Source organism: Babylonia areolata, chromosome 30 (assembly GCF_041734735.1).
Source record: "Babylonia areolata isolate BAREFJ2019XMU chromosome 30, ASM4173473v1, whole genome shotgun sequence".
Classification (NCBI taxonomy): Eukaryota; Metazoa; Mollusca; class Gastropoda; order Neogastropoda; family Buccinidae; genus Babylonia; species Babylonia areolata.
This window is the reverse complement of record NC_134905.1, coordinates 18,958,066-18,985,097: the sequence shown is the minus strand read 5'-3', so window position 1 is coordinate 18,985,097 and position 27,032 is coordinate 18,958,066. Positions and strand designations below refer to the sequence as shown.

At 47.1% G+C, this 27,032-nt stretch overlaps 1 protein-coding gene across 3 annotated transcripts in view; it reads right to left on the bottom strand.

Moving 5' to 3' along the window:
• Positions 1–320: 320 nt before the first annotated feature.
• LOC143275359 (E3 ubiquitin-protein ligase RNF13-like) overlaps positions 321–27,032 on the bottom strand; it is a 27,329-nt gene continuing 617 nt past the window's right edge. Inside the window, exons 2-12 of one of the 3 annotated variants that reach the window (XM_076579417.1) lie at positions 20,076–20,266; positions 19,588–19,674; positions 17,251–17,370; positions 16,432–16,522; positions 9,221–9,305; positions 8,150–8,261; positions 4,951–5,044; positions 4,348–4,428; positions 3,103–3,429; positions 1,470–1,669; positions 321–676 (exon numbers count right to left, since the gene is read on the bottom strand). In XM_076579417.1, coding sequence (XP_076435532.1) covers positions 365–676; positions 1,470–1,669; positions 3,103–3,429; positions 4,348–4,428; positions 4,951–5,044; positions 8,150–8,261; positions 9,221–9,305; positions 16,432–16,522; positions 17,251–17,370; positions 19,588–19,674; positions 20,076–20,183 — 1,617 coding nt within the window. In that variant the 5' untranslated portion in view covers positions 20,184–20,266 and the 3' untranslated portion in view covers positions 321–364. Of the gene's footprint in view, positions 677–1,469; positions 1,670–3,102; positions 3,430–4,347; positions 4,429–4,950; positions 5,045–8,149; positions 8,262–9,220; positions 9,306–13,585; positions 13,680–16,431; positions 16,523–17,250; positions 17,371–19,587; positions 19,675–20,075; positions 20,267–27,032 lie in introns of all 3 variants that reach the window. The other 2 variants (XM_076579416.1, XM_076579418.1) reach the window with 2 other exon arrangements.

Here is a 27,032-nt window from a genome sequence, read left to right as displayed (position 1 = left end):
CGGACACAAAAAAAGTCATACTCTCTGCCTTTTAGATTTCTGAACTGGACAAAAAAAAAAAAAAAAAAAAAAAAAAAATCCCCACTCCTACACCTCAAAACTCAGAAAAAGACAAGTGCCTGTGTCTCTTAGTGTGTGTCAAAACAACCTTTCTCTTTTCTTTCCAACACTGGTCAGGGTTCCGGTCCTTCAACAAGCACACCCCTACCCCCACACTCTCTCTCCCCATCCCCTGATCCACACTGATCCCCCACGCCTGGCTTGCTTCGCACCAACACACTGGTGGTCAGGGTTCCAGTCCTTCAACCCCCCCCCCCCCCCCCCTCTCATTTCTCCTCCTCCTCCACACCCCCTGATCCGTGCCTCACACCACCTGGTTGTTCCGGCGCTGCTGTTTCCTCCTGGCCCCGTCGCGCCGGGACGAGGCACCGCTGCCACTGCTACTGTCGTCCTCACTGGAACTGCAGGAGGAGAAGGCAGCGTTGATGGAGCCATCCTGACCGGCCGGGGAGCAGCGGTCTGTGGCCACGTGGTCTGCGTCAGCACCATCGGCGTCGTCAGCACCATCGGCGTCATTGCCAGCTTCCTCCGACGGCTCAGGCAGCAGCAGGAGGGAAGGGCTGTGGCGAGACGGCTCCACTTCCACGATGACGCTGGTGGTGTTGGCCTCAAAGTCCTGGGACAAGGCAATGGTTTCACTGGGTCACACAGCCAAGGGTCAGGGAGAAGGACATGGGGCCCTCATCATTAAATACTTTACCGTCAGTCTGGCAGGTATAAATATGGGTATTGATGAAAGGAAATTTTCTATCTAAAATTACGTTTAAATAACATACTTACCGTGACCCAACTAGTGCAGACTCCGGCAAGGGTCTGATATTCCTGTCCTGTGCAAACTACTATCCGCCTATGCAGAGAAAACGAAACTACGGCCGATAACCTCCCGGAAGGAGGTAACCTCCCCTTTGTCCCGCTGGCTAGCGCCCTCTTTTTCCGGCAGCCATCATGACTCCTGTTCCGAATTACGTTTAAGTAACATACTTACCGTGACCCACTCGTGCAGACTCTAGCAGGGGTCTGATTCCTGTCCTGTGCAAAACTACTACCCTACTGCCTATGCGGAGAAAACGAAAGTAGCTACGGTCGATAACCTCCTGAAGTAGGTTACCTCCCCTGTGCATCCTGTACTTTTTGGGTCAGTTTAGTCTCCCCCCACCCACCCTCCAAGCCCCCAACCACCATACATGTACATGCTCCAGCACTCACACACCCAAATCCTCCCCCCCCCCCACACCCCCCACCTTATACCCATACCCACACACACGCGACTATCCCCTGACTACATACATACATACACATTCCCACCCACACACTCAATTCCCCCCCCACACACACACACACACATACCCACCCACCCACCCACCCACACACACACATACCCTCCCCTTCCCAACCCCACCCAGACCCACCTTTCTGTCAGAGATGCCGACGCCTCCCACAGCTCCCTCCAGCTCCTCCTCCCCCTCGTCCGCAGTGCTGCACCGGTCGCCACCTTCGCCGTCGCCGTGAACCTCGACCCCTGACCTGACCACCGTGGTTGCCGCGCCAACAGCCACCTGTCCCTCGTTGATCACCACCACCTCTGGGTGGAGCACGGCCGCCACATCCGCTGTACACACACAGTGCTCTCCCTTTATTCCCTCTCTCCATGCCCGCTGTACACACAGTGCTCTCCCTTTATTTTTTCTCTCCACGCCCGCTGTACACACAGTGCTCTCCCTTTACTCCCTCTCTCCACGCCCGCTGTACACACAGTGCTCTCCCTTTATTCCCTCTCTCCACGCCCGCTGTACACACAGTGCTCTCCCTTTATTCCCTCTCTCCATGCCCGCTGTACACACAGTGCTCTCCCTTTATTTTTTCTCTCCACGCCCGCTGTACACACAGTGCTCTCCCTTTACTCCCTCTCTCCACGCCCGCTGTACACACAGTGCTCTCCCTTTATTCCCTCTCTCCACGCCCGCTGTACACACAGTGCTCTCCCTTTACTTCCTCTCTCCACGCCCGCTGTACACACAGTGCTCTCCCTTTACTCCCTCTCTCCACACCCGCTGTACACACAGTGCTCTCCCTTTATTCCCTCTCTCCACGCCCGCTGTACACACAGTGCTCTCCCTTTACTTCCTCTCTCCACGCCCGCTGTACACACAGTGCTCTCCCTTTATTCCCTCTCTCCACGCCCGCTGTACACACAGTGCTCTCCCTTTATTCCCTCTCTCCATGCCCGCTGTACACACAGTGCTCTCCCTTTATTCCCTCTCTCCACGCCCGCTGTACACACAGTGCTCTCCCTTTGATCGTACCAGTCCCTCTCTCCTGTAAACACAGTTCTTCCCCTTTGATCACACCTTTTTAGTCCCCCTCTCTCTCTCTCCTGTCAACACAGTTCTGTCCCGTTAATCATACTTCTTTCATCCTTCTCTCTATCCTGTCAACGCAGTTCTCTCCCTTTCATCATACCGATTTTTTTTCTCAATGCTGCTAGGTTCATGCCTGGAGGTGGGGTCAGGTGAGATTAGGTTAACAGTCTCACCACCACCAGCCTGGTTTAGTGGTAGCCAGTTCAAACCCCACAACCTGCCAGTGAGTCGCAACTGCACTCTGCACTCTCTTATCTACCCCCGACACTTTCCCCATCCATTCATGTCCCCAATGCACACATTTGCACACATACAGTGATACACACACACACACACACACATAAACACAGGAACAAGCGGAACAAACAAACACACAAACAGCACACACACTAACACACACCACACAGGAACAAGCGTGACCAAACACAGCCACAAACAGCACACACACCAACACACACGACACAGGAACAAGTGTGACCAAACACAGCCACAAACAGCACACACACCAACACACACGACACAGGGAACAAGTGTGACCAAACACAGCCACAAACAGCACACACACCAACACACACGACGCAGGGAACAAGCGTGACCAAACACAGCCACAAACAGCACACACACCAACACACACGACGCAGGGAACAAAGCGTGACCAAACACAGCCACAAACAGCACACACCAACAGAACAGGACGGACATGTCACGTCAGCGGTGGTGGAGTAGTTGCGGGGCTGGCGGCCACCAGAGGTGCCGGCGGTAGCGGGGCGGGGGCCGGGGCCAGGGCGGGTGCGGGGACGCCTGGCGTTGGTGCCGGAGGAGGAGCCAGGCACCCCACCCCGGTTGTTGTTGTTGCCCAGCAACGGGGTTCTCTCCGAGCTGCCCGCCTCATCCTGGGCCCCCTCAGAGTCGCTGTCCGAGTCGTGGCCGGGGATGACCCGCCGCTTGCACTGAGGGCACGTCTTCTTCCGCTTGGTCAGCCAGGGGTCGATGCACTTGCAGTGGTACGCTGGAGACAGTCAACACACACACACACATCACTTTGGTTTCTTCTTTTGGGGGGCTAGGGGGTGGGAGGGTGGGGAAGGTGGGGGGGGGGGGATGGCACAAGGATAATCAACACTGTCAGTTTGTTGGCTTTTCTTTGTGCTGTATTGTACTGTTTAGTGCTGTGTTGTATTACCTGTATTGCTCTATGTTGTATTGTACTGTACGGTATTGTACTGAATTGCATTGTACAAGTATTGTGCTGTGTTGTACTGTACTACTGTATTGTACTGTGTTGCACTGTACTGTATTGTACTGTGTTCAGTGTGTTAAGTTGTACAGTGTTGAACGGTATTGCACTGTGTTGCACTGCGCTGCATCACCTAATCAACGCAAAAAGGACAAAATACTGTACTGTATTGTGCTGTGTTGGATTGTACTGTGTTTATCCTACTGTGTTGTATTATACTGTGTTGTGCTGTGTTGTTGTGTGTACCAACTGTGGTTGCACGGCAGAACATGCAGCTTCTCTGTATTGTATCATAATGTGTTGTGTTGTAGTGTGGTGTTGTGTGGTGTGTTGTAGTGTGTTGCACTGTGTTGTACTCACTGTGGTTGCAGGGCAGAACACGCAGCTTCTCTGTATTGTATCATAATGTGTTGTGTTGTAGTGTGGTGTTGTGTGGTGTGTTGCAGTGTGTTGCACTGTGTTGTACTCACTGTGGTTGCATGGCAGAACACGCAGCTTCTCTGTATTGTATCATAATGTGTTGTGTTGTAGTGTGGTGTTGTGTGGTGTGTTGCAGTGTGTTGCACTGTGTTGTACTCACTGTGGTTGCAGGGCAGAACACGCAGCTTCTCTGTATTGTATCATAATGTGTTGTGTTGTACTGTGTTGTAGTGTGGTGTGTTGTAGTGTGTTGCACTGTGTTGTACTCACTGTGGTTGCAGGGCAGAACACGCAGCTTCTCTCCTTCTTCATAGTCCTCCAGGCAAATGGCACAGGTGTCGTAGTGATCGCCTGCACTCACACACACACACACACACACACACACGCACACACACACCAACATGAATGCACACATGTACACTCATATACCACACGTGTGACCTCACATATAACTTGTACAAGTACGCAACAGCATCTACTCACAGAAACACAATTACACCACAACATAATTTACCACCTAAACCACTACAACAACCATGATCTGTATCTCTGTCTCTCTCTCCTCCCTCTCTCTCTCTCTATCTCTCACAAACACACACACCACCTATGTATGCTAACATGAAGACACACGTTTCATACATGTGACCTCACTTACACAACTGCATTTACTCACAAAAACACAAACACACCCAAAATCATTACCCATACCACAACAACAACCATGATATGTACCACATCTCTCACTGACACACAAACCTACAAACACATATAAACACACAGACACACACACACAAACACACACTGAAATGCCAAAGAGCATGTGGGTGGAAAAAGACAAGCAGACAACGACAACAACAGCAGGCAGCAACCCACCTTTCCTGTACTTCCGAGTGGGGATTTTCTTCAGAGCGGACTTCGAAAGGCGGGTTCGACGTACGTGTTTGAGATACTTCACACACTTGATAACCTGCACGGCAAAATAAATCCTGACCTCATGTGTGCAGAAACATGCAAATAACACTCACTGCCCAAAAAACAAACAAACAATGACATTCAAATTACTGAGAAAGCAACTTTGGCAATGGTAATATCCAGACACATGTTCTATTCATGACATGCAAATACAGGGTTCACAATATGCAAACTAGTAAAGGTAGGCTTTCATGAAAACGTTGAAAAATCAACGTGATCCATGGTCGATCACAGATGGCCGTTTTCTGGCACATGGGTACCATGAGCAGCTTGGAAAAAAAAGAAAAAAAAAAAAAAAAAAGAGTTTCAGCCCCAAAAATGACTTTTTATTGGGTTGTTTGTAAATGACAACTGGGGAATTTCACAGCAAAAAAAACAACAACAAAAACTGGAAGTGCATGTGCAAGAAAGCACCTCCAGGTATGGGTGGTGCTCATTACAATGGCTGTTAGCCAAAAATTCAACATCAATTCACCATACTTGTTATCCAGACTTCAGAGAATCCAAAACCATGCGGCACAGCTTATCTTCCACTCTCCCAAATCTGCTCATATTACTCCTCTCCTTCACTCCCTCCACTGGCTACCTACTGAGAAAAGAACAGATTACAAACTCTCTCTCCTGTGCTACAAATTTATGACTGGCATGTCTCCTTCTTACTTCTCTGAGCTCCTGCATCACTACTCTCCATCTTGCCAGCTCCGGTCATCAGGTGATGACCGTCTCTTAAAAATTCCCCCCTACAGAACCAGATCACATGGAAAACCCACTTTCTCTTTCCAGGCTTCTTCCACATGGAACTCACTCCCGTTTCCTGTCCGTCATGCTGTTTCTTGCCCTTCTTTCAAAACCTCTTTGAAAACTCATTTATTTCCAGCCATTCAAACCAGTAAATACTCCTTGTCTTCACTTTTATGTTTTAATCAAGTTAATCTTTTTTTTTACTATTTTTAACTCACTCAGTACGACCAGCCCTCTCTTCTCCTCTACACAGACCCCTCGGATGTCCAGTGGGTGTCTGAATGACCCAACCTTTAGCTTCTGTCGTCAGAATTGTGGTATTCTTTGTCAACATTCACCTCTTCAGTATAACAGCCTTCCGCATGCAATATTTTGATGGTGGTAATTGGGGTGAAACGCTGTTAACGTCGTCTCTTTCGCCGTTCATATGGAGAGAGTTAAACGAACACATGTTCATATGCCTTGAACGATCCGGATGTCTGTGCGGGCGCACGAGTGTGTGTGTCTACATCTTGTGTGGAGTGGGTGTGGGTTTGTGGGATGGAGTTGGAACAGGATGATCTGTGTGTGCGGGTGTATGTGTGTTTTTGGTATGCACGCGTCATTGCATTTTTTTTAAATTGTAAACGCCCAGGGCTTTTGTATCATTAGATTGGGTGGACCAAATGTCCTTTTATTATCATTATCATTATTATTATTATTATTATTAATATCATTATACCCCCAACAAGAAAACTGCACAAAATCACTGTCTGTGAACCCTGTATGAGGGCCAGAGCCAACATGAAAAACAGTACCAACAATTCACTGCAACAACCAATCTGACATATCAAATCCTCCCCCCCCCCCATCCCCCCCCCCCCCCCACCTCCCAATTAATCTGTCTGCCTTTTATAACAAAGGAAGGAGCTTAATTATTCTATTATCTTTTCAAGCTGATAATCCTCTTTTTTGCATGCATGAGACAGGCAGACCCAGACAAAGTCTTCAGGATATAACATGTCACCAATAAATAATACCCCTTTGGAATGAATAAATGAAACTCTGATGACATCTACTGCACTGACAAACCCACATCCACAATACAAGAAACCTCAAACATTTCAAACCCACATCCACAACAAAGAAACCTCAAACATTTCAAACCCACATCTACAAGAGACCTCAAACATTTCAAACCCACATCCACAACAAAGAAGCCTCAAACATTTCAAACCCACATCCACAATACAAGAAACCTCAAACATTTCAAACCCACATCCACAACAAAGAAACCTCAAACATTTCAAACCCACATCTACAAGAGACCTCAAACATTTCAAACCCACACCCACAACAAAGAAACCTCAAACATTTCAAACCCACACCCACAATACAAAGAAACCTCAAACATTTCAAACCCACATCCACAATACAAAGAAACCTCAAACATTTCAAGCCCACATCCACAACAAAGAAACCTCAAACATTTCAAAACCCACACCCAAAACAAAGAAACCTCAAACATTTCAAACCCACACCCACAATACAAAGAAACCTCAAACTTTTCAAACCCACATCCATAATACAAAGAAATCTCAAACATTACAAGCCCACATCCACAATACAAAGAAATCTCAAACTTTTCAAACCCACATCCACAATACAAAGAAATCTCAAACATTTCAAACCCACATCCACAATACAAAGAAACCTCAAACATTTCAAACCCACATCCACAACAAAGAAACCTCAAACATTTCAAACCCACACCCACAACAAAGAAACCTCAAACATTTCAAACCCACATCCACAATACAAAGAAACCTCAAACATTTCAAACCCACACCCACAACAAAGAAACCTCAAACATTTCAAACCCACATCCACAATACAAAGAAACCTCAAACATTTCAAACCCACACCCACAACAAAGAAACCTCAAACATTTCAAACCCACATCCACAATACAAAGAAATCTCAAACATTACAAGCCCACATCCACAATACAAAGAAATCTCAAACTTTTCAAACCCACATCCACAATACAAAGAAATCTCAAACATTTCAAACCCACATCCACAATACAAAGAAACCTCAAACATTTCAAAACCCACACCCACAACAAAGAAACCTCAAACATTTCAAACCCACACCCACAATACAAGAAACCTCAAACATCTCCATCCATCCTCTACCGTTACATCCACCAGGCGACACGTCTATAATAATTACAACTAATTCTATAACAAAAACAAAGAAACTAAAAACTAAAACAAAATAAAAACAATCACACAGACTTGCCGACAGAAACCAAATTCTAACCAGCAGCAGCAGCAACACCACCAAAGGTGGAGCCAGCTGAGCAACGGAAACCTACCGAGAAGATGATGACGCAGATGAAGCAGACAGAGACGACGATGATGAAAGGCAGGAAGTAAGTGGCAGGGGGGTCGTACGGCTGCGCCTCCTTCACCTCCACGATGATAGACCTGGGAACACACACACACACACACACGTACAGCCACACCAGACACACACAAGTCCATTGTACTGCCATGGGACGCTCACGCTTGCACACGCCGCCTTTGTATGCATGCATGCACGCACAAAAGTACCTGCATGCACCCTTGTGAGCATAAAATGTGTGCACCACTGTGACTGAAAGGCAGGTGTATTAACTCACTCAGTACGGCCAGTCCTCTGTTCTCCTCTACACAGACCCCTCGGATGTCCAGTGGGTGTCTGAATGACCCAACCTTTAGCTTCTGTCGTCAGAATTGTGGTATTCTTTGTCAACATTCACCTCTTCAGTATAAGAGCCTTCCGCTTGCAATATTTTGATGATGGTAATTGGGCTGAAACGCTGTTAACGTCGTCTCTTTCGCCGTTCGTATGGAGAGAGTTAAAATATGCCATGAACCATGTCCACACATACACACACCAACAAGGCTCTCCATGTTATGTGTGAGTGTGTTGGTGTGCAGGTTGGGCAGAGGGTGATGTGTATGCGTTTCTGAATGTGCAATGTGTGTGCATGTATACGGTGGTGTGGTGTTCGTGTGGTGTCGTGTGGTGTGGTGAGGCATGGTGTGTGAGGTGTGGTGTGGTGTGGCGTGGCGTGGCGTGGCGTGGCGTGTGGCGTGGCGTGGTGTGTGTGTGTGTGTGTGTGTTCTGTGTGAGTGTGTGTCATCTTGTGTGAATCCATGTGCGTATGCATGTGTGTGTCCTCAAATTATTTACTAACCACATCACCAATGAGGGAGCAGAAAATAACAAACGCATCACCTGGCTGTATACAAAACACATGATCATTTCCCCCTAGATCAGAAGTCCAGCACCTAACAGGTCCTAGACTATCAGAACACCCCATCAACCCAACCGCCCCCACCCCCCCGCCACCCCAAACAGCCATCCCAACACGCAGAGGGAGCTGTCAGCGTGTACTGACTTGCGAGTGTAGTTGTAGTGCTGGGCCAGAGCCATGCCGTCTGTGTAGCCCACAAAGACAGAGGGGATCTTCACACGATCAGCGTCTGAAACACACCACCAGGCACATCAGGTCGCTGTGCCTGCCCTCCACACCCACTCACCACACACTGCACACCTCACCTACCTCTACCTTCTGTCACACACATACTGACCACACACACTACCTCTACCTTCTGTCACACACAATACTGACCACACACACTGCACACCTCACCTACCTCTACCTTCTGTCACACACATACTGACCACACACACTACCTCTACCTTCTGTCACACACATACTGACCACACACACTGCACACCTCACCTACCTCTACCTTCTGTCACACACATACTGACCACACACACTGCACACCTCACCTACCTCTACCTTCTGTCACACACATACTGACCACACACACTGCACACCTCACCTACCTCTACCTTCTGTCACACACATACTGACCACACACACTGCACACCTCACCTACCTCTACCTTCTGTCGCACACATTACTGACCACACACACTGCACACCTCATCTACCTCTACCTTCTGTCACACACATACTGACCACACACACTGCACACCTCACCTACCTCTACCTTCTGTCACACACATACTGACCACACACACTGCACACCTCACCTACCTCTACCTTCTGTCACACACATACTGACCACACACACTACCTCTACCTTCTGTCACACACATACTGACCACACACACTGCACACCTCACCTACCTCTACCTTCTGTCACACACATACTGACCACACACACTACCTCAACCTTCTGTCACACACATACTGACCACACACACTGCACACCTCATATACCTTCTGTCACACACATACTGACCACACACACTGCACACATCACCTACCTCTACCTTCTATCACACACATACTGACCACACACACTACACACATCACCTACCTCTACCTTCTATCACACACATACTGACCACACACACTGCACACATCACCTACCTCTACCTTCTATCACACACATACTGACCACACACACTGCACACCTCGCCTACCTCTACCTTCTGTCACACACATACTGAACACACACACTACCTCAACCTTCTGTCACACACATACTGACCACACACACTGCACACCTCATATACCTTCTGTCACACACATACTGACCACACACACTGCACACCTCACCTACCTCTACCTTCTGTCACACACATACTGACCACACACACTGCACACCTCACCTACCTCTACCTTCTGTCACACACATACTGACCACACACACTGCACACCTCATATACCTTCTGTCACACACATACTGACCACACACACTGCACACCTCACCTACCTCTAACTTCTGTCACACACATACTGACCACACACACTACCTCTACCTTCTGTCACACACATGCTGACCACACACTGCACACCTCACCTACCTCTAACTTCTGTCACACACATACTGACCACACACACTGCACACCTCACCTACCTCTACCTTCTGTCACACACATACTGACCACACACTGTACACCTCTTCCTCTACTATTCACAGTCAAACTAACTGGGGAAAAAATTCTCAGATTCAGAATCCGCATTCATTTTTCTTCACACACACACACACAAAAATGTTTACTTTCTTTCTCTCTCTCCAACAGTTTTTGTACCAGAATTTTTTTTAACATTTTACCATTACCCCTGAATCTTCAAAATATCCTGGCTGAGGGAGAGCACTTTATAAAAAACAACAAAAAAACAACAAAATTATCTGGCACAAAGCGAGTTAAAGTAAAATGTACTTTGAAAGGAAACGGATTCAATGGGAATGCAGAGGGGGGATCAACAAGAAAAAAGAAAAAAAAAAAAATTCAAGTGTGTCTGATTTTACCTGACACAACTATGTATGTTTTTCGTAAACAAAAGTTTACACAGACAGCAAGTATCCGTTTAAATATATGGCAGGTAACCAATGTTTACAGGGCAGCTATGTAATATCGCTATGAAGGGTATGCAACATTTACCGCCTATGCAGTATTCACATGGCAATTATCCACTATTTACAAAGATAATTTAATCAAGGCAGCATTTACATGGCAACTAAGCAATGTCTGCTTGGCAGCTATGCAAATCAAATGGCAGCATCCAATGTTAACAAGCCAGAATCCATTATTTACAGAGATAAGACTCAGAATGCTTTATTGTCTATACACAGGTACAAAAAAATCAGTTATTCACAAACACACTGCTGATTAACAATTGCTAATGGAAGGCAGCTTTTAATCCATACATACAGGTTAGCAGACTAGTAACTCATGCTATCCATATTTTATAAGAAGTACTACACTTCTCTCTCTCTCTCCCCACCCCCTCTCTCTCTCTCTGTGTGCGTGCTTGTTCCTGCAAGTGTGAATGTGCATGTAAACACTAATGCTGAGTTTGAATATGCACAAGCTAATTGCAAACTTGCCTATATGTGTTTGTGCATGCATGTACCTGTATGTGTATGTATGTACATGTGTGCCCATAAACGCATGACAGAATAAGTGCACATACACCCTACACCACGCCTAGTCCTGTCCCCCACACCGCCCCTAGTCCTGTCCCTCACACCGCCACACCTTGTCCTGTCCCCCACACCGCCACACCTAGTCCTGTCCCCCACACCACCACCCCTAGTCCTGTCCCCCACACCACCACCCCTAGTCCTGTCCCCCACACCGCCACACCTAGTCCTGTCCCCCACACCGCCCCTGGTCCTGTCCCCCACACCACCCCTAGTCCCCCACACCACCCCTGGTCCTGTCCCCCACACCACCCCTAGTCCCCCACACCACCCCTAGTCCTGTCCCCCACACCACCACCCCTAGTCCTGTCCCCCACACCACCCCTGGTCCTGTCCCCCACACCACCCCTAGTCCCAACACACCACCCCTAGTCCTGTCCCCCACACCACCACCCCTAGTCCCAACACACCACCCCTAGTCCTGTCCCCCACACCACCCCTAGTCCCAACACACCACCCCTAGTCCCCCACACCACCCCTAGTCCTGTCCCCCACACCACCTCTAGTCCCCCACACCACCCCTAGTCCTGTCCCCCACACCACCTCTAGTCCCCCACACCACCCCTAGTCCTGTCCCCCACACCACCTCTAGTCCCCCACACCACCCCTAGTCCTGTCCCCCACACCACCACTAGTCCCCCACCCCACCTCTAGTCCCCCACACCACCCCTAGTCCCCCACACCACCTCTAGTCCCCCACACCACCCCTAGTCCCCCACACCACCTCTAGTCCCCCATACCACCCCTGGTCCTGTCCACCACACCACCCCTGGTCCTGTCCCCCACACCACCACCCCTGGTCCTGTCCCCCACACCACCACCCCTGATCCTGTCCCCCACACCACCACCCCTGGTCCTGTCCCCCACACCACCACCCCTGATCCTGTCCCCCACACCACCCCTGGTCCTGTCCCCCACACCACCACCCCTGGTCCTGTCCCCCACACCACCACCCCTGATCCTGTCCCCCACACCACCACCCCTGATCCTGTCCCCCACACCACCCCTGGTCCTGTCCCCCACACCACCACCCCTGATCCTGTCCCCCACACCACCACCCCTGGTCCTGTCCCCCACACCACCACCCCTGATCCTGTCCCCCACACCACCACCCCTGGTCCTGTCCCCCACACCACCACCCCTGATCCTGTCCCCCACACCACCACCCCTGGTCCTGTCCCCCACACCACCACCCCTGGTCCTGTCCCCCACACCACCACCCCTGATCCTGTCCCCCACACCACCCCTGGTCCTGTCCCCCACACCACCACCCCTGGTCCTGTCCCCCACACCACCACCCCTGATCCTGTCCCCCACACCACCACCCCTGATCCTGTCCCCCACACCACCACCCCTGATCCTGTCCCCCACACCACCCCTGGTCCTGTCCCCCACACCACCACCCCTGGTCCTGTCCCCCACACCACCCCTGGTCCTGTCCCCCACACCACCCCTGGTCCTGTCCCCCACACCACCACCCCTGATCCTGTCCCCTACAACACCACCCCTGGTCCTGTCCCCCACACCACCACCTGGTCCTGTCCTCCACACCACCACCCCTGATCCTGTCCCCCACCACCCCTGGTCCTGTCCTGTCCCCCACACCACCCCTGGTCCTGTCCCCCCCCCTAGTCCTGTCCCCCCGACCACCTCTAGTCCCCCACGCCACCCCTAGTCCCCCACACCACCCCTAGTCCTGTCCCCCACAACCGCCCCATGTCCTGCCCCCCCCCCCCCGCCCCCCCAACCCATCCCCCTCCACCAGCATGCAGATAAGGTGAAAACACAACTCACATGAAGAGCCACCCCCCATGGGAACCAGGGAGTCGCTGCCTTCAAAATTATGTACAATAGCAGCAGCAAAGCCTGCTTTCTGGACATAGTAAACCTGCAAGCACACACACACACAAACACACACACACAGAGGAAGAGAGGGGCTCTTAGTTGCAAAGCGATACAAACAAATGCACAGCGTTCAGGGACACATCTCGCTCTGTCGCCCTAGATGCTCTGCCAAGAGTCAACCCTCTTCCTGGCTGCTCATCACTGCCACCACTCAAATTGTCAGCAGTTCACCCTGGACTTCTCTGCTCACTGAACATCCTCTGAAGAAAAGACAGTAGCCACAAAACAGCGCTACCTCCCCCCCACCCCCCACCATTTTCCTGTCTTTATATAAAAGTGGATTTTTCTACAGAATTTTGCAAGGGGCTACCCTTTGGCTGCCATGGGTTCTTTGACTTTTACATGCACCAAGTGCAGACAGGACCTCAGTTCACTGTCTCATCAGAATGACTAGCACACAGACCACCGCTCAAGGTCTAGTGGAGGGGGGGGGAAGTAAACACCCTGGGACTTGAACCTGAGGACACTCTCGCCTCCTAGTCGGAAACATTGCCACATTGGCCACCCCCGCTCCACTGAGGGTTTTCTGCTTCAGTGTGAAATCACTACTCTACCTCCACAATCACCTGTCAGAAGCTGCTGCTTTTCCAAATCTTTCAGTCCCATTTCAGACTATATGTCAAACAGTTTCATCTGCGGTTAGTATCTCTTCTGTCATAAGCAGGACAAGAACAATGATGTCGATGATGAGCACAGAGAGAGGGTTGCCTCGTGTGTTAATTATTAATGCGTAGTGGTGTGCAAGTTAGGAGAACAAACAGAGACAAAAAAGAAACGGCAGCAGCACACCTTCAAAGTACAGAGAATGACCAAGCGTACACAGGATAACTGGGTTAGTCAACTTGAACAACACTCAATCCGACAGTCCCCCAGGAACAAGGAAAAAGGATATCGTTTTGTACATGTACCTCACATACACTTTACAGTATAATTCCACTTCCCCTGAAGACGGCAACAAAAAGAGATCTTCAGCATCTATTCAGAATATGTTTACATTTCACTTCAAAAAGAGGCTGTTTCATGAGAGGAAAAAACGACGACAACAAAGGTTTAACCCTCTGTTCAGTACATATTTCAATTTCATTAAGTGGTTTCATGCAGCGATAACACAGAATTTAGGCATTTGTTCCTTACATCTGTCGTGGAAAATAGAATGTTTTACAAAGAAAAGAACTCAAGAGAGAATTTCCAGTTTCCCTTTCCACTTGTACAACTGCCCACATCTTCCCTTAGCCAGAGAAAAAACCTCTGCCAGTTAAAGGAACATGTTCTGTCCAAAACCTGACCTGACCCCCCCCCCCTCCCCCCCCGCCCCCCTCCCCCTCCCATCTCTTCTCAGCCTGGTCAATGTCCTCTCATGTTCTTGGAAGGTGGCTGTTCCAACACGGAACACACTACATTAGAGTGCATCACAAACCAAACAAACAACAAAAAGAAATGGTGCATCTCAGCCATGGACAATGATGCAAGCCCCAAATCTGCGTCTCAGCGTGGGTAGTGACACACCTTGTTCATCTCCCTTCTGCTTGCTTTACAACTCTAGCTGCCTCGTTCCAGCTGCAGATTGATTTTACTTCCCCCCCCCCCCCCCCCCCCCCCCGACACTCAGGCCATTTCCGAACCTGTCCACCATTCCTTTAAGATGGAAATACCGTAAAGTTTGGTCTATAAGCCGCAACTTTTTACTCCAGCTTCAACCTCTGCGGCTTATACAATGATGCGGCTTATTTGAGGATTTTAATGATCCCGGGAGTGTCACGTTCTCGTCTATTCTTAGCTGCCCTTCAACTCACCAAAATTATTATTTCTGTCCATAAAGTTTTGGATGAGCTTCAGGATAGTGTGCTAACTGTTCACCTTTTATAAATCAAATCCGCACACATTAAAGTCTTCAGATCAGCATTCAGTTCTACTCTGCTCAAGCGTACACCCTCATCATGTTGAAAACGTGACGTTATGCCTATGATGCAGCCTTCAAATTGAAGGCGATCGACGTAGCAGATGACAGTGCAAGTGACGAACCAGCAGCGACCTCCACCTTCATGTTTATGAAGTGAAAGCGAGGCTGAAGTCAGTGACAAAATAGTGGAGGAAGCTGTGCTGGTTCTCTTCAACTCGGACACTGAAGACGAAGATTTCAGTGGATTCAGTGAGCAGGATGACGTTGAATAAATGTGACTATCCCTAAATTATGGATCTTATTTTCATTGTGTTTATTTATTATTTTTTTGTGGCACTAGCAGTATTTTCGCTTGCTTTTCTTTCCGTTGTTCCCGCTTGTGTTTATTTCATAACCTACAGTATTGACAGCTTTTCTGTAGTATCAGTGTGTGTTCCGGTACCGGAAAGAAGTGCGGCTTATAAGCCAGTGCAGCTTATGTATGTATAAAGTTCAATTTTTTCCAAAATTTAGTGGGTGCGGCTTATATACCGGTGCGCTCAATAGACCGAACTTTACGGTAATATCTTTTAACTGAAACCTGAGCCTTACAGTCCACTGGACAAAGCCAACTTGCTGCAGTCACAACCAGCACTGAGACACAGAGGTTCATGAAGTAGTGCACTGTGTACAGAAGGTCAAGGTCAGCACAGCAGAGGGGGGGCCTGCAGAGGACGTGACACAAAGCCACACGGCCACACACAGCACTCAGGGCAAGCAGCCAGGGAGGCGGAGGGGGGGAGGAGAAGGAGGAGGAGGAGGAGGACACGGGGCCCTGGAAGAGAAAGCCACTTACATTGGCCGCCCGCCATCTCCACCAGCGTGTCATCATTTACATAGTTATGTACAATGGCCACTGAATAGTTGGCTTTCTGGGCATTAAACACCTGTCAGCAAAAATCAATAGGTTAAACACATGGACGCGCCAACAAACACATCAGGTTGAATCCACACTTGGATACAGTGACTTCACATCAAGGAATATCCCTCCCCTCCCCCCCCCCACCTCCCTCCCTAACTTGTTGCTTTCAAGACATGTTTTTTACTTCCACCAAGGCATGCTTTGTCCAAAACTATCAAGGCTCATTTTGTTACTTACTATCACAAAGATATTTATTTCCAGTCAACAAAAGACACTGCAAAAACGAACTGAGGAGAACCGAAACCACAATCAACATCATGCCAGTCTTTGTGTTGTGTATCACTGTGAACAAAAATGAAGGCTACGTACACAAATCATCCCCACACCATTGTCAACAATTTCCAAAATCAAGTGAACACCAAAAAAAAACACACACCAAACCCCCCTCCACTCCAGTGACCACCCCCCCCCCCCCCCAGCCCTTGTCCTCTGCACCTGCACAGAAACATCCTGCAACATTGCATCCCACTTCAATACACACACACACACACAAATACACATGCATATGCACACACACACACACACACACACACACACACACACACACACAGAACAAAGGACTAGATGCACAGCTTACAAAGGGGCCACCTGATGTCGAGCGAGAGGCTGGTTGCACAGCATACACCACGGAGCTTCTTCACCTTTCAAAATAAACGAACATGCCAGACAAGCGTGGCGTGCATGAAGCCTTACCTTCTGGTCGAAATGGCACGGTCCACGCGATATGAGAGCGATCCAGGGCATGCCCACTTCTGCAGGGGGTGGCTCAACTTTGTGACACGCATCGTGAGGGATCACGTACATCAGTCGTCCCTGGCGACAGCAGCACAACAGGTCACAGTGTCCACATCATCCACAACCCATCACACCACACACAGCCCACACTGTCAGCTTTCATCATCCATAACCCATCACACCACACACACCCCACACTGTCAGCTTTCATCATCCATAACCCATTACACCGCACACACCCCACACTGTCAGCTTTTCATCATCTATAACCCATCACACCATACACAGCCCACACTGTCAGCTTTTCATCATCTATAACCCATCACACCACACACACCCCACACTGTCAGCTTTCATCATCCACAACCCATCACACCACACACAGCCCACACTGTCAGCTTTCATCATCCACAACCCATCACACCACACACAGCCCACACTGTCAGCTTTCATCATCCACAACCCATCACACCACACACACCCCACACTGTCAGCTTTCATCGTCCACAACCCATTACACCACACACAGCCCACACTGTCAGCTTTCATCGTCCACAACCCATCACACCACACACACCCCACACTGTCAGCTTTCATCGTCCACAACCCATTACACCACACACAGCCCACACTGTTAGCTTTCATCGTCCACAACCCATCACACCACACACAGCCCACACTGTCAGCTTTCATCGTCCACAACCCATTACACGACACACAGCCCACACTGTCAGCTTTCATCATCCACAACCCATCACACCACACACAGCCCACACTGTCAGCTTTCATCATCCACAACCCATTACACCACACACAGCCCACACTGTCAGCTTTCATCATCCATAACCCATTACACCACACACAGCCCACTGTGTCAGCTTTCATCATCCACAACCCATCACACCACACACAGCCCACACTGTCAGCTTTCATCATCCACAACCCATCACACCACACACAGCCCACACTGTCAGCTTTCATCATCCACAACCCATCACACCACACACAGCCCACACTGTCAGCTTTCATCATCCACAACCCATCACACCACAAACAGCCCACACTGTCAGCTTTCATCATCCACAACCCATCACACCACACACAGCCCACACTGTCAGCTTTCATCATCCACAACCCATCACACCACACACAGCCCACACTGTTAGCTTTCATGATCCATAACACATTACGCCACACACAGCCCACTGTGTCAGCTTTCATCATCCACAACCCATCACACCACACACACCCCACACTGTCAGCTTTTGATCATCCATAACCCATTACACCACACATGTGTTGCCAACAGTACTCAGTTAATTGTTTAGTTAAAACCTGTTTTCAGGCAATGCAAAGCAAAACACACACACGCACACAAAGAGAAGAAAAAGCACACATGAAAAGAAACATTCACACTCACACAGCTATAAATTTCCTTCCCGACAGTATGGGACTGTTCATGAACCACTAGTATGTTCTCCCTCTGGAGGGTGGGGGTGGGGTTGAGGGGGGGTGAGGGAGGGGGGTGCTGAGGCATGACAACTGATAAAACAAGATGAACTCATATTTTCAGTTCAATATCTATTTAAAAAAAAAAAATTAAAATGATAAAATCTTTCCATCATTACTTTCTCTCTTCCCTCTAAAGATTTTATCACGGCTTGAGAAGAAGGAAAAAAAAAAAATCACAAAAAAAACCCAACCCAATCCACTTTATCAAACCTTCAGGATTGAAGAACAGATTCCCTGCTCTTGTTTGTAGCGTTCCTAGACAGACTCCTAAGCTGTCAAGACAAGCGAGCAAGTTAGCATAAGAACACAACGTATACTAGGCACAGCACATCCAGGACCAGAAGACACAGGTGACCAAAGCCAGGAGAGTGAGGACAGAAAGCAGACGGGCGCAATAGCCGAGTGGTTAAAGCGTTGGACTGTCAATCTGAGGGTCCCGGGTTCAAATCACGGTGACGGCGCCTGGTGGGTAAAGGGTGGAGATTTTTACGATCTCCCAGGTCAACATATGTGCAGACCTGCTAGTGCCTGAACCCCCTTCGTGTGTATATGCAAGCAGAAGATCAAATACGCACGTTAAAGATCCTGTAATCCATGTCAGCGTTCGGTGGGTTATGGAAACAAGAACATACCCAGCATGCACCCCCCCCGAAAACGGAGTATGGCTGCCTACATGGCGGGGTAAAAACGGTCATACACGTAGAGGCCCACTCATGTGCATACGAGTGAACGCAGAAGAAGAAGAAGAAGAAGAACAGATAGCACAAGGAAAGCTGCACTGACCTCCACTCCCTCCTCAGGGAAGTCTGGTCCGAACATGGCCTGCTTGTCCTGGATGGTGTCGATGGTGCTGTTCTTCTCCACGTCAATCTGAAGTGAAAGAAAGCAGCGCCACTCACACTAGTCTCACTCACTGGACACATCAATCACATTTGGAGTTCCCCCCAAACCAACCAGTTTCATAGTTCATGTGTGGGGTATAAAGATGATGCCACGTGAAAACTAATACAATCAATTTTTTTCTTTCTGAAAGCAAAAAGTACTGTGCCTGATAACTACTGGGATGAAATGTACAAGAGTAACTGGCACAGGCTCCCCCCCCCCCCCTCCCTCCCCCCTCCCAGACTGTTCAGGTCATACATCTGTATTCGGTGCATGTTTCCATACATTCCGCACGCTCTGAATGATGTCCGGGAAATGGTTCAAACACTAACTGTCATTGCTCATTTCTACTGTAGGGGAAAGGAGGGAGAGGGAGAGCGCAGACTCACCACAAACACATCGGCCCTGACGAGCGAGATATTGAGCAAGGCACACAGGTTGACCACAGCGAAGATGTAGAGGCCGGTGATGTGGCCTGGGATGCGGCACTCCCCCATGGTGCTGACCTTGACCTTGACCTTGGACTTGACCCTGTGCTCTGTCCTCACCTCCTGTTTCTCTGCACGGTCTGCCGCCCCGCCTGGCGGACATGACAGGAAAAAGGCTGCCTTCAGTTTTTTTTAAGGCGTCAATAATATGTGTGGACTGGATCACTGCCGTAAAGTTAAACACTACACTGTATCTGCTGATAAAAAAAAAATAATACCATTTTCAAAAAAGGGCCTGACCTGCGCAAAATCCAACTTGTGCCGGTCAAGCTTCAAAGTTCACTGAATGCCATTTCCCCGAAAACAGAGTATGACTGCCTATGTGGCACGGGTCAGAATGGTCATACACGCAAATGCCTACTAGTGTGTGTGTATGTGTGTGTGTGTGTGTGTGTGTGAGTGAACATGGGAGTCACAGCCCACGAACAAAGAAGACGACTAAATGCTATGGGTATGTGAGTGAGCATGTTTCAGTGGTGATTTAATTTTCCATCAAAACTAACTTAGTGCTACCAATGTGTTCCATTTTTAGCCATTATGTGTTGAAAACTTGAATTCATTTGTTCTCCATACACAGATTCTGTAATAACATTGTCAAAAATCTAAATTAAACACATCTGATATGTATATATATACACACACAACAAAAGATGGACTTTCCCAGTCTGCAGTCTGGTGTGTTTCAATTTCCTTTAAACAAAACTTTTTTTTTTTCCTAACCACACACCATCTTTTTTTAAACAAACACACACACACACACACACACACACACACACCGCACACACAAACACACGGAGCGAACAAAGAAAGAAAAAAGTGTACACAGGGAGCAGGAAGGGTTAACACACCAGGAGTTGTGAAAGCAGCTGAGAAAGGCCAATTTACCTCAGTATTTCACACACAGTTTCAGTTTCTACAGAAGGCGGGCGTCACAGCGTTTGGGCAAATACCCTACACCACATCTGCTGGGCAGATGCCTGACAGCAGCATGACCCAAACCACCAGTCAGGCCAACTGTGCATATTTCAGAGTGGATTTCTTCTACAGAGGACAACACTTTTGTTGTCATAACAAGTTCTTTTTCAGAGTGCCAAGTGCATGATGCATAACAGAACCTCTGTTCGATGTCTCATCCAAATTTACTAGACCCTCAGTTGAATTTTCCAGTCAAACTTTGAGAGAAAGGGTGAGACCAGGATTCGGACCACAGACCCTAATGGACACTGTCCAGGCTTACCATTCTGACACCTTCCTCCGACACACACACACACACACACACACTTCTTCCTACACACACACACACACACACACACACTTCCTCCTATACACACACACACACACACACACAAACACAAACACACACTATTCAGTGCTCTCACGGCTATAACATATGATATATATATATATATATATATATATATATATATATAAGTAGTATACTAACAACCATGCAAGGATACTGCATAGTTTGTGATTAAGCATTGACATTGAAGTTGAACACTGCAGCTAGAGCTGGCAATAATAACCTGCACTTAGTGACTTACATGTAACTGATTCAAACTCACCAAAAAAAAAAAAAAAAAAAGAGAAACAAATTTTTTTTAATGTGTCACACAACTGTCCACATAAATCTCCATGTTGACAGCTAATGCCAACAGCAAATGTAATTATCATTTTCCAACCAGGAAATACAAGAATAATCAAAAAGGAAATGTAATATTTACTCTGCACATTACGTGAACCTGAATGAGCACTACGTTTCTGTCTCTTGAGTGTTTGTGTTATGCACAACTCAAACATGGATGTATGTGTGTGTGTGTGTGTGTGTGTGTGTGTGTGTGTGTTGAGTAATAAAATAAAAAAACCCAAAAGAATGCTTCTGTCATGAAACCCTAAGGCATGTGTAGGTGGAGAGAGTAAAAAGGAAGGAAAAGGAAAGAGAGAGTTTGTGTCTATGTCAGTATGTGAGTATATACATATATCTATTTTATACACAGCTGCACAAACATATAAAATGATAAATGTAAATAAACGTTAAAAGTAAAACAAAGTTAAAGTTAAACAAATTGGCTATGCACAGCAGTATGACTAAATGTAAATATTCAATGTAACAGTTTAAATTTCCATTAATTCATGACAGACTTTAGCTTATCCCATAAAATTTCAAATAATGAAATATTATGTTTGTTTACATGTGGAAGGTATAATCAATACAGTCTATGAAAGTTAAACTGACCTGATGTGTTTGGAATCTTTTTTTTTTTCTTTTTTTTTTCATGTCATATACACATACTTGTAGTTGTAGGTTGCCCTGACACAATCATTCTGCCACTGTGCCAGTATTTTTAAAATGTTTTTATCTTCACTAATATATTGGGGGAAAAAAGAAGTAATACACAGTCAGTGAACTTTTCAGAAAATCAAAAATACACATGTGATGTATACGTGTAAAGTTGTGTTGACCACACTCCTTCAGAAATAATTTTGTCAGTATTCTGTGCTGCTTAACACACACACACACACACACACACACACACACACACACATATATACGTGGAGTGATGGCCTAGAGGTAACGCATCCACCTAGGAAGCGAGAGAATCTGAGCGCGCTGGTTCGAATCACAGCTCAGCTGCCGATATTTTCTCCCCCCTCCACTAGACCTTGAGTGGTGGTCTGGATGCTAGTCATTCGGATGAGACGATAAACTGAGGTCCCGTGTGCAGCATGCACTTAGCGCACGTAAAAAACCCACAGCAACAAAAGGGTTGTTCCTGGCAAAATTCTGTAGAAAAATCCACTTCGATAGGAAAAACAAATAAAACTGCAGGAAAAAAAAAAGAAAAAAAAAAGGGTGGCACTCTCAGTGTAGCGACGAGCTCTCCCTGGGGAGAGCAGCCCGAATTTCACACAGAGAAATCTGTTGTGATAAAAAGATAATTACAATACAATACAATATAATAACAACTCAACTCAAGCAGGGTAACCTTACCTAAAACACAATTACTGTTCTCTGAAATCCCATTCAATAACCAGCGCGGGTGGTACAGTTTAGAACTTTAAAGTTAACAGTCTCGCGACACATACATCACATGTATGTCTCTTGACGACAAGGACAGTTACAACGACCACAAGCTCAATCAAGTGTGGATCAACAGACAAAGCACACAGCCCCTGTACTGCAGACAGTAACCTCACACTTGTGACAGTTCCACAACCCTCCTGCAACAGCTATCTGCTGGATACATCAGGTGGCCACTGTTCGACCAGCAAAAAGCATTTCCTGTTATAAAATGAAACACTCAATGTAACATGTGTGCGCTCCATTTATATCTAAAATATGTTCCCAAGCACCCCGTCCAAACCCCCCAAAAAAGTATAAAAATAAATAATTTTTTTTAAAAAGCCCGGACCAACATGAACCAACTCTGTGGGCCAGCAGCCATGGTGAAAGAGTTCAAAGTCCACACAGGCTGTGAGGGTTGGGTTGGTTTTGTTTTTTGAAAAGTCTCCCACTGGACCGTGTTTCAAACTAAAGTCACAGACTCTACTTACAAAACTTTACAAAGTTAGACTGCAAGAACTTGAAGAAGTGTCCCTTCCGGCTGACACCACCAGGACCCAAGCCCCCTTACTTGCTGTAAAGACCACTGGGCGGTTGGGGGAATAAGAGGAGTTGTGGGGTGAGGGGGGAGATCATGAGACAAGACAGGGGTTGCCCATGTGACCCAAAGGGGGCAGACTGGATTAGTGTTGGGCCACGTCCTCCTGCAAACACAGGCTGCTGGCGTGGACTGATGATAAAGTGATAAGGTGATGTGCGTGTGTACACTGATTGTAAGCTGGGTTGGTGTTCTGGGCAGAATGTGTGTGCTCTGTGGCCAACACAGCACTGAATGAGCAATAAACACACACACACACACACACACACACACACACACTAAACTAAGAATGTCGACATAAATAAATGCCTCTGGGTCTCCCAGTCTTACAGCCAGTGACTGGGAGAATGCAGTCCAACTATGTACAGGACAAGTGCTTGTCACATGTGTGAGGCATTTGGAGCTGAGAGGTGTCTCTGTGGCATGGCTCAATCAATGTAGGCACTGTGTGGCCAGAGCAGAAGGCAGTGAGTCGCATCAAGTGATCAACAACAGGCCTGCTGTAGGAATCACACCAACAGGACACAACCAACCAAAACTCACACACACACATACAATATATATATATATATATATATATATATATATATATATATACACACACATATATATATGTAATATGGACAAACGCACACACTGTGACGCACATTTAATACACACAGGTTCACTCACTTCATAACTGGTTAAAGCTGACTGGTAGAGGCAGACAAACAGAGAGGTGGTCTGACAAGGAGAGAGAGACTGAGATAAACTGTCATGATTAAAAAAACCAAAGAAAGCAGACTTCAGTCCAGATTGTGTGAACTTTCCTCCCCACCCCGATACTGATGTTTATAAATATTGTTTTTAAATTTTGTACTGTCTTCTTCATCAGTCAACTTTACCTCACAACACATGATAAAGCTGACATGACAGACAAAACAAAACAGGAAAACAAAACAAAATGAGAGGCCTCTTTAATTAGTTTAAATCAAAAGAAACATTTATTTTTGTTCAGCTGGTTTTCTTGAATTAATGCAAATATTTTTACTTCATCTTCATTAAATTGATTTTGGATTAGATCTTCAATGGGGGCAAAAAGTTGGATAATCAATTTAATAAGTCAATTCAGTTTCAGTTTCTCAAGGAGGTGTCACTGCATTTGGACAAATCCATATATACGCTACACCACATCTGCTAGCAGATGCCTGACCTTCAGCAGAACCCAACGCATGTAGTCAGGCCTTGAGTGCATGCTTATTATTTGTGTACCTATCACTATTACTGTATTAGCATGAATTTCTTCTGCAGAATTTTCGCCAGGCGACAACACTCATTGCCATGGGTTATTTTCCAGTGCAACAAGTGTGTGCTGTAAATGGGACCTCGGTTTATCATCTCATCTGAATGACTAGATGCTCAGTTTGATTTTCCATTTCCTTATAATAGTCATTTTTACCATTGTAATATACATTCCGCTTTAGCAATTCAAGCCAGTCAATAAAAATGCCCTGAAGTCATTCTGTGCTACGTAAAAATTGTAAACAGTCATACTCTCAGTCTCTCCCTCTCTAAAACCACCCCCACCACCCCACCTGTCCCCTAAGTTTTCAGATGATCTCCTTAGTTTCAGGACTACAAGACAGCTATTACCTTGAATACAAAACTGGACAGTGGATTACCTGATTTTACCACCTTCAATCCAAATAAATCCACCCCAGGTGGCACAAGCCAGCAGAAATGGAGGGGAGATGCTGAGTAACAACACAGCCCCAGCCAGCAGACGCTGTCACCACCAGCCAGCCACACTGACTGAGTGATATGCTGGGTGCTGACACTGTTAGGTCCCCTTGGCCAGCTGATAATAATAGTAAAGTCTCTACGTGTACCAGCAGTATCCCTTGAAGAAAAGTGCTGAGCCTGACTTGACTGGCCATAGAGACCCACACATCTGTCCCAGGAGATCTAGGACACACTGATAACACAGTTTCACACAGTGTCAGTGCCGGCAGTCTAGAGCCTGTAGAGGGTTGGGTTCACTGATAAAATAGTTATACCCCCATTACACAATTTGAGAGTATCCAGGGGAAAGTAGTGGTGGGGGTGCACAGTAGCAACTATAGTACAAGCCTTCCTCCATTTCTTAGGCCTGCACCAACCTCTTGGCCAAAGTCCGAAAATGATTTCGGCCCAGGAAACAGACACAAAGTGAGTAAGCCTGGCCATCCCCAAGTCCAAGTCAATAGGCTGTGGTCACTGTTTTGGTGCCCAGATAACAAATATATCTAGTGGAGAACAAGTGACATATGTGCTTTAGTTTGGAGACAGGTCTACTCATCTAGGTTTCTTTCTCTCTCACCAAACCATGTATAAAAATCAAAAATGATATCTTCAAAAAAGCAGGGATGTGTGTCAAGAGTTATGATATGGTTATCTCTCAACATAAGAGTTTACAAACAAATGCAGGAGCACATGGGATACACCTTACTGTGCCTGTTCTGCGTATGTTTGTTTCTATCTAATTTACGCATTATCCTCTCACAAACATTCTCCCATGCCACACCTATTCAAAATAATTATGTTTGTTATAGCCCCTTCTGCCTATACTAGTATTACTACACACTACACATCCACTACTCACTACACACTTACCAATCATCCATGTAAGCACAACCCATGCAAATCCTGTCCCACTCTAGTGAAGCTGTGTAGAAAATGACAGATCTATATAGATGTATCACTGCATGCCCCCGAAACACTTCAGCTACCAAAACAGCAGGCTAAGCCATACATAATTAATATGTAAAAACCATCCACTGATCTATATCAGAGATGCACTTGCAACCTAACACAGAAGAAGGAGAAAAAGAATACCAAGTAATGATGATAATGATCCCTATACAGGCTATAGGCTATCGTCAGCATTACCCAAGTATTATTATGCCTAATTTTCTGCTACTGTGCTGGCAGATAATGACAAAGGATTGCCCAAATCTCCACTCACTTGGAAAGTTCTGTTTCACTGCTGTTGTTTTTTGTTGTTGTTTTTCTTTTTTTTCGTGTGTGTGTGTGTGTGTGTGTGTGTGTGTGCATGTGCGTGCGTGTGTGTGTGTGTTTGAGTGTGTGTGTGTCTGTGTGTGTGTGTGTGTGTGTGTGTGTCTGTCAAAAAGACAACATCTGAACATGCGCAAATGCACATGCATACACTGATACAGCA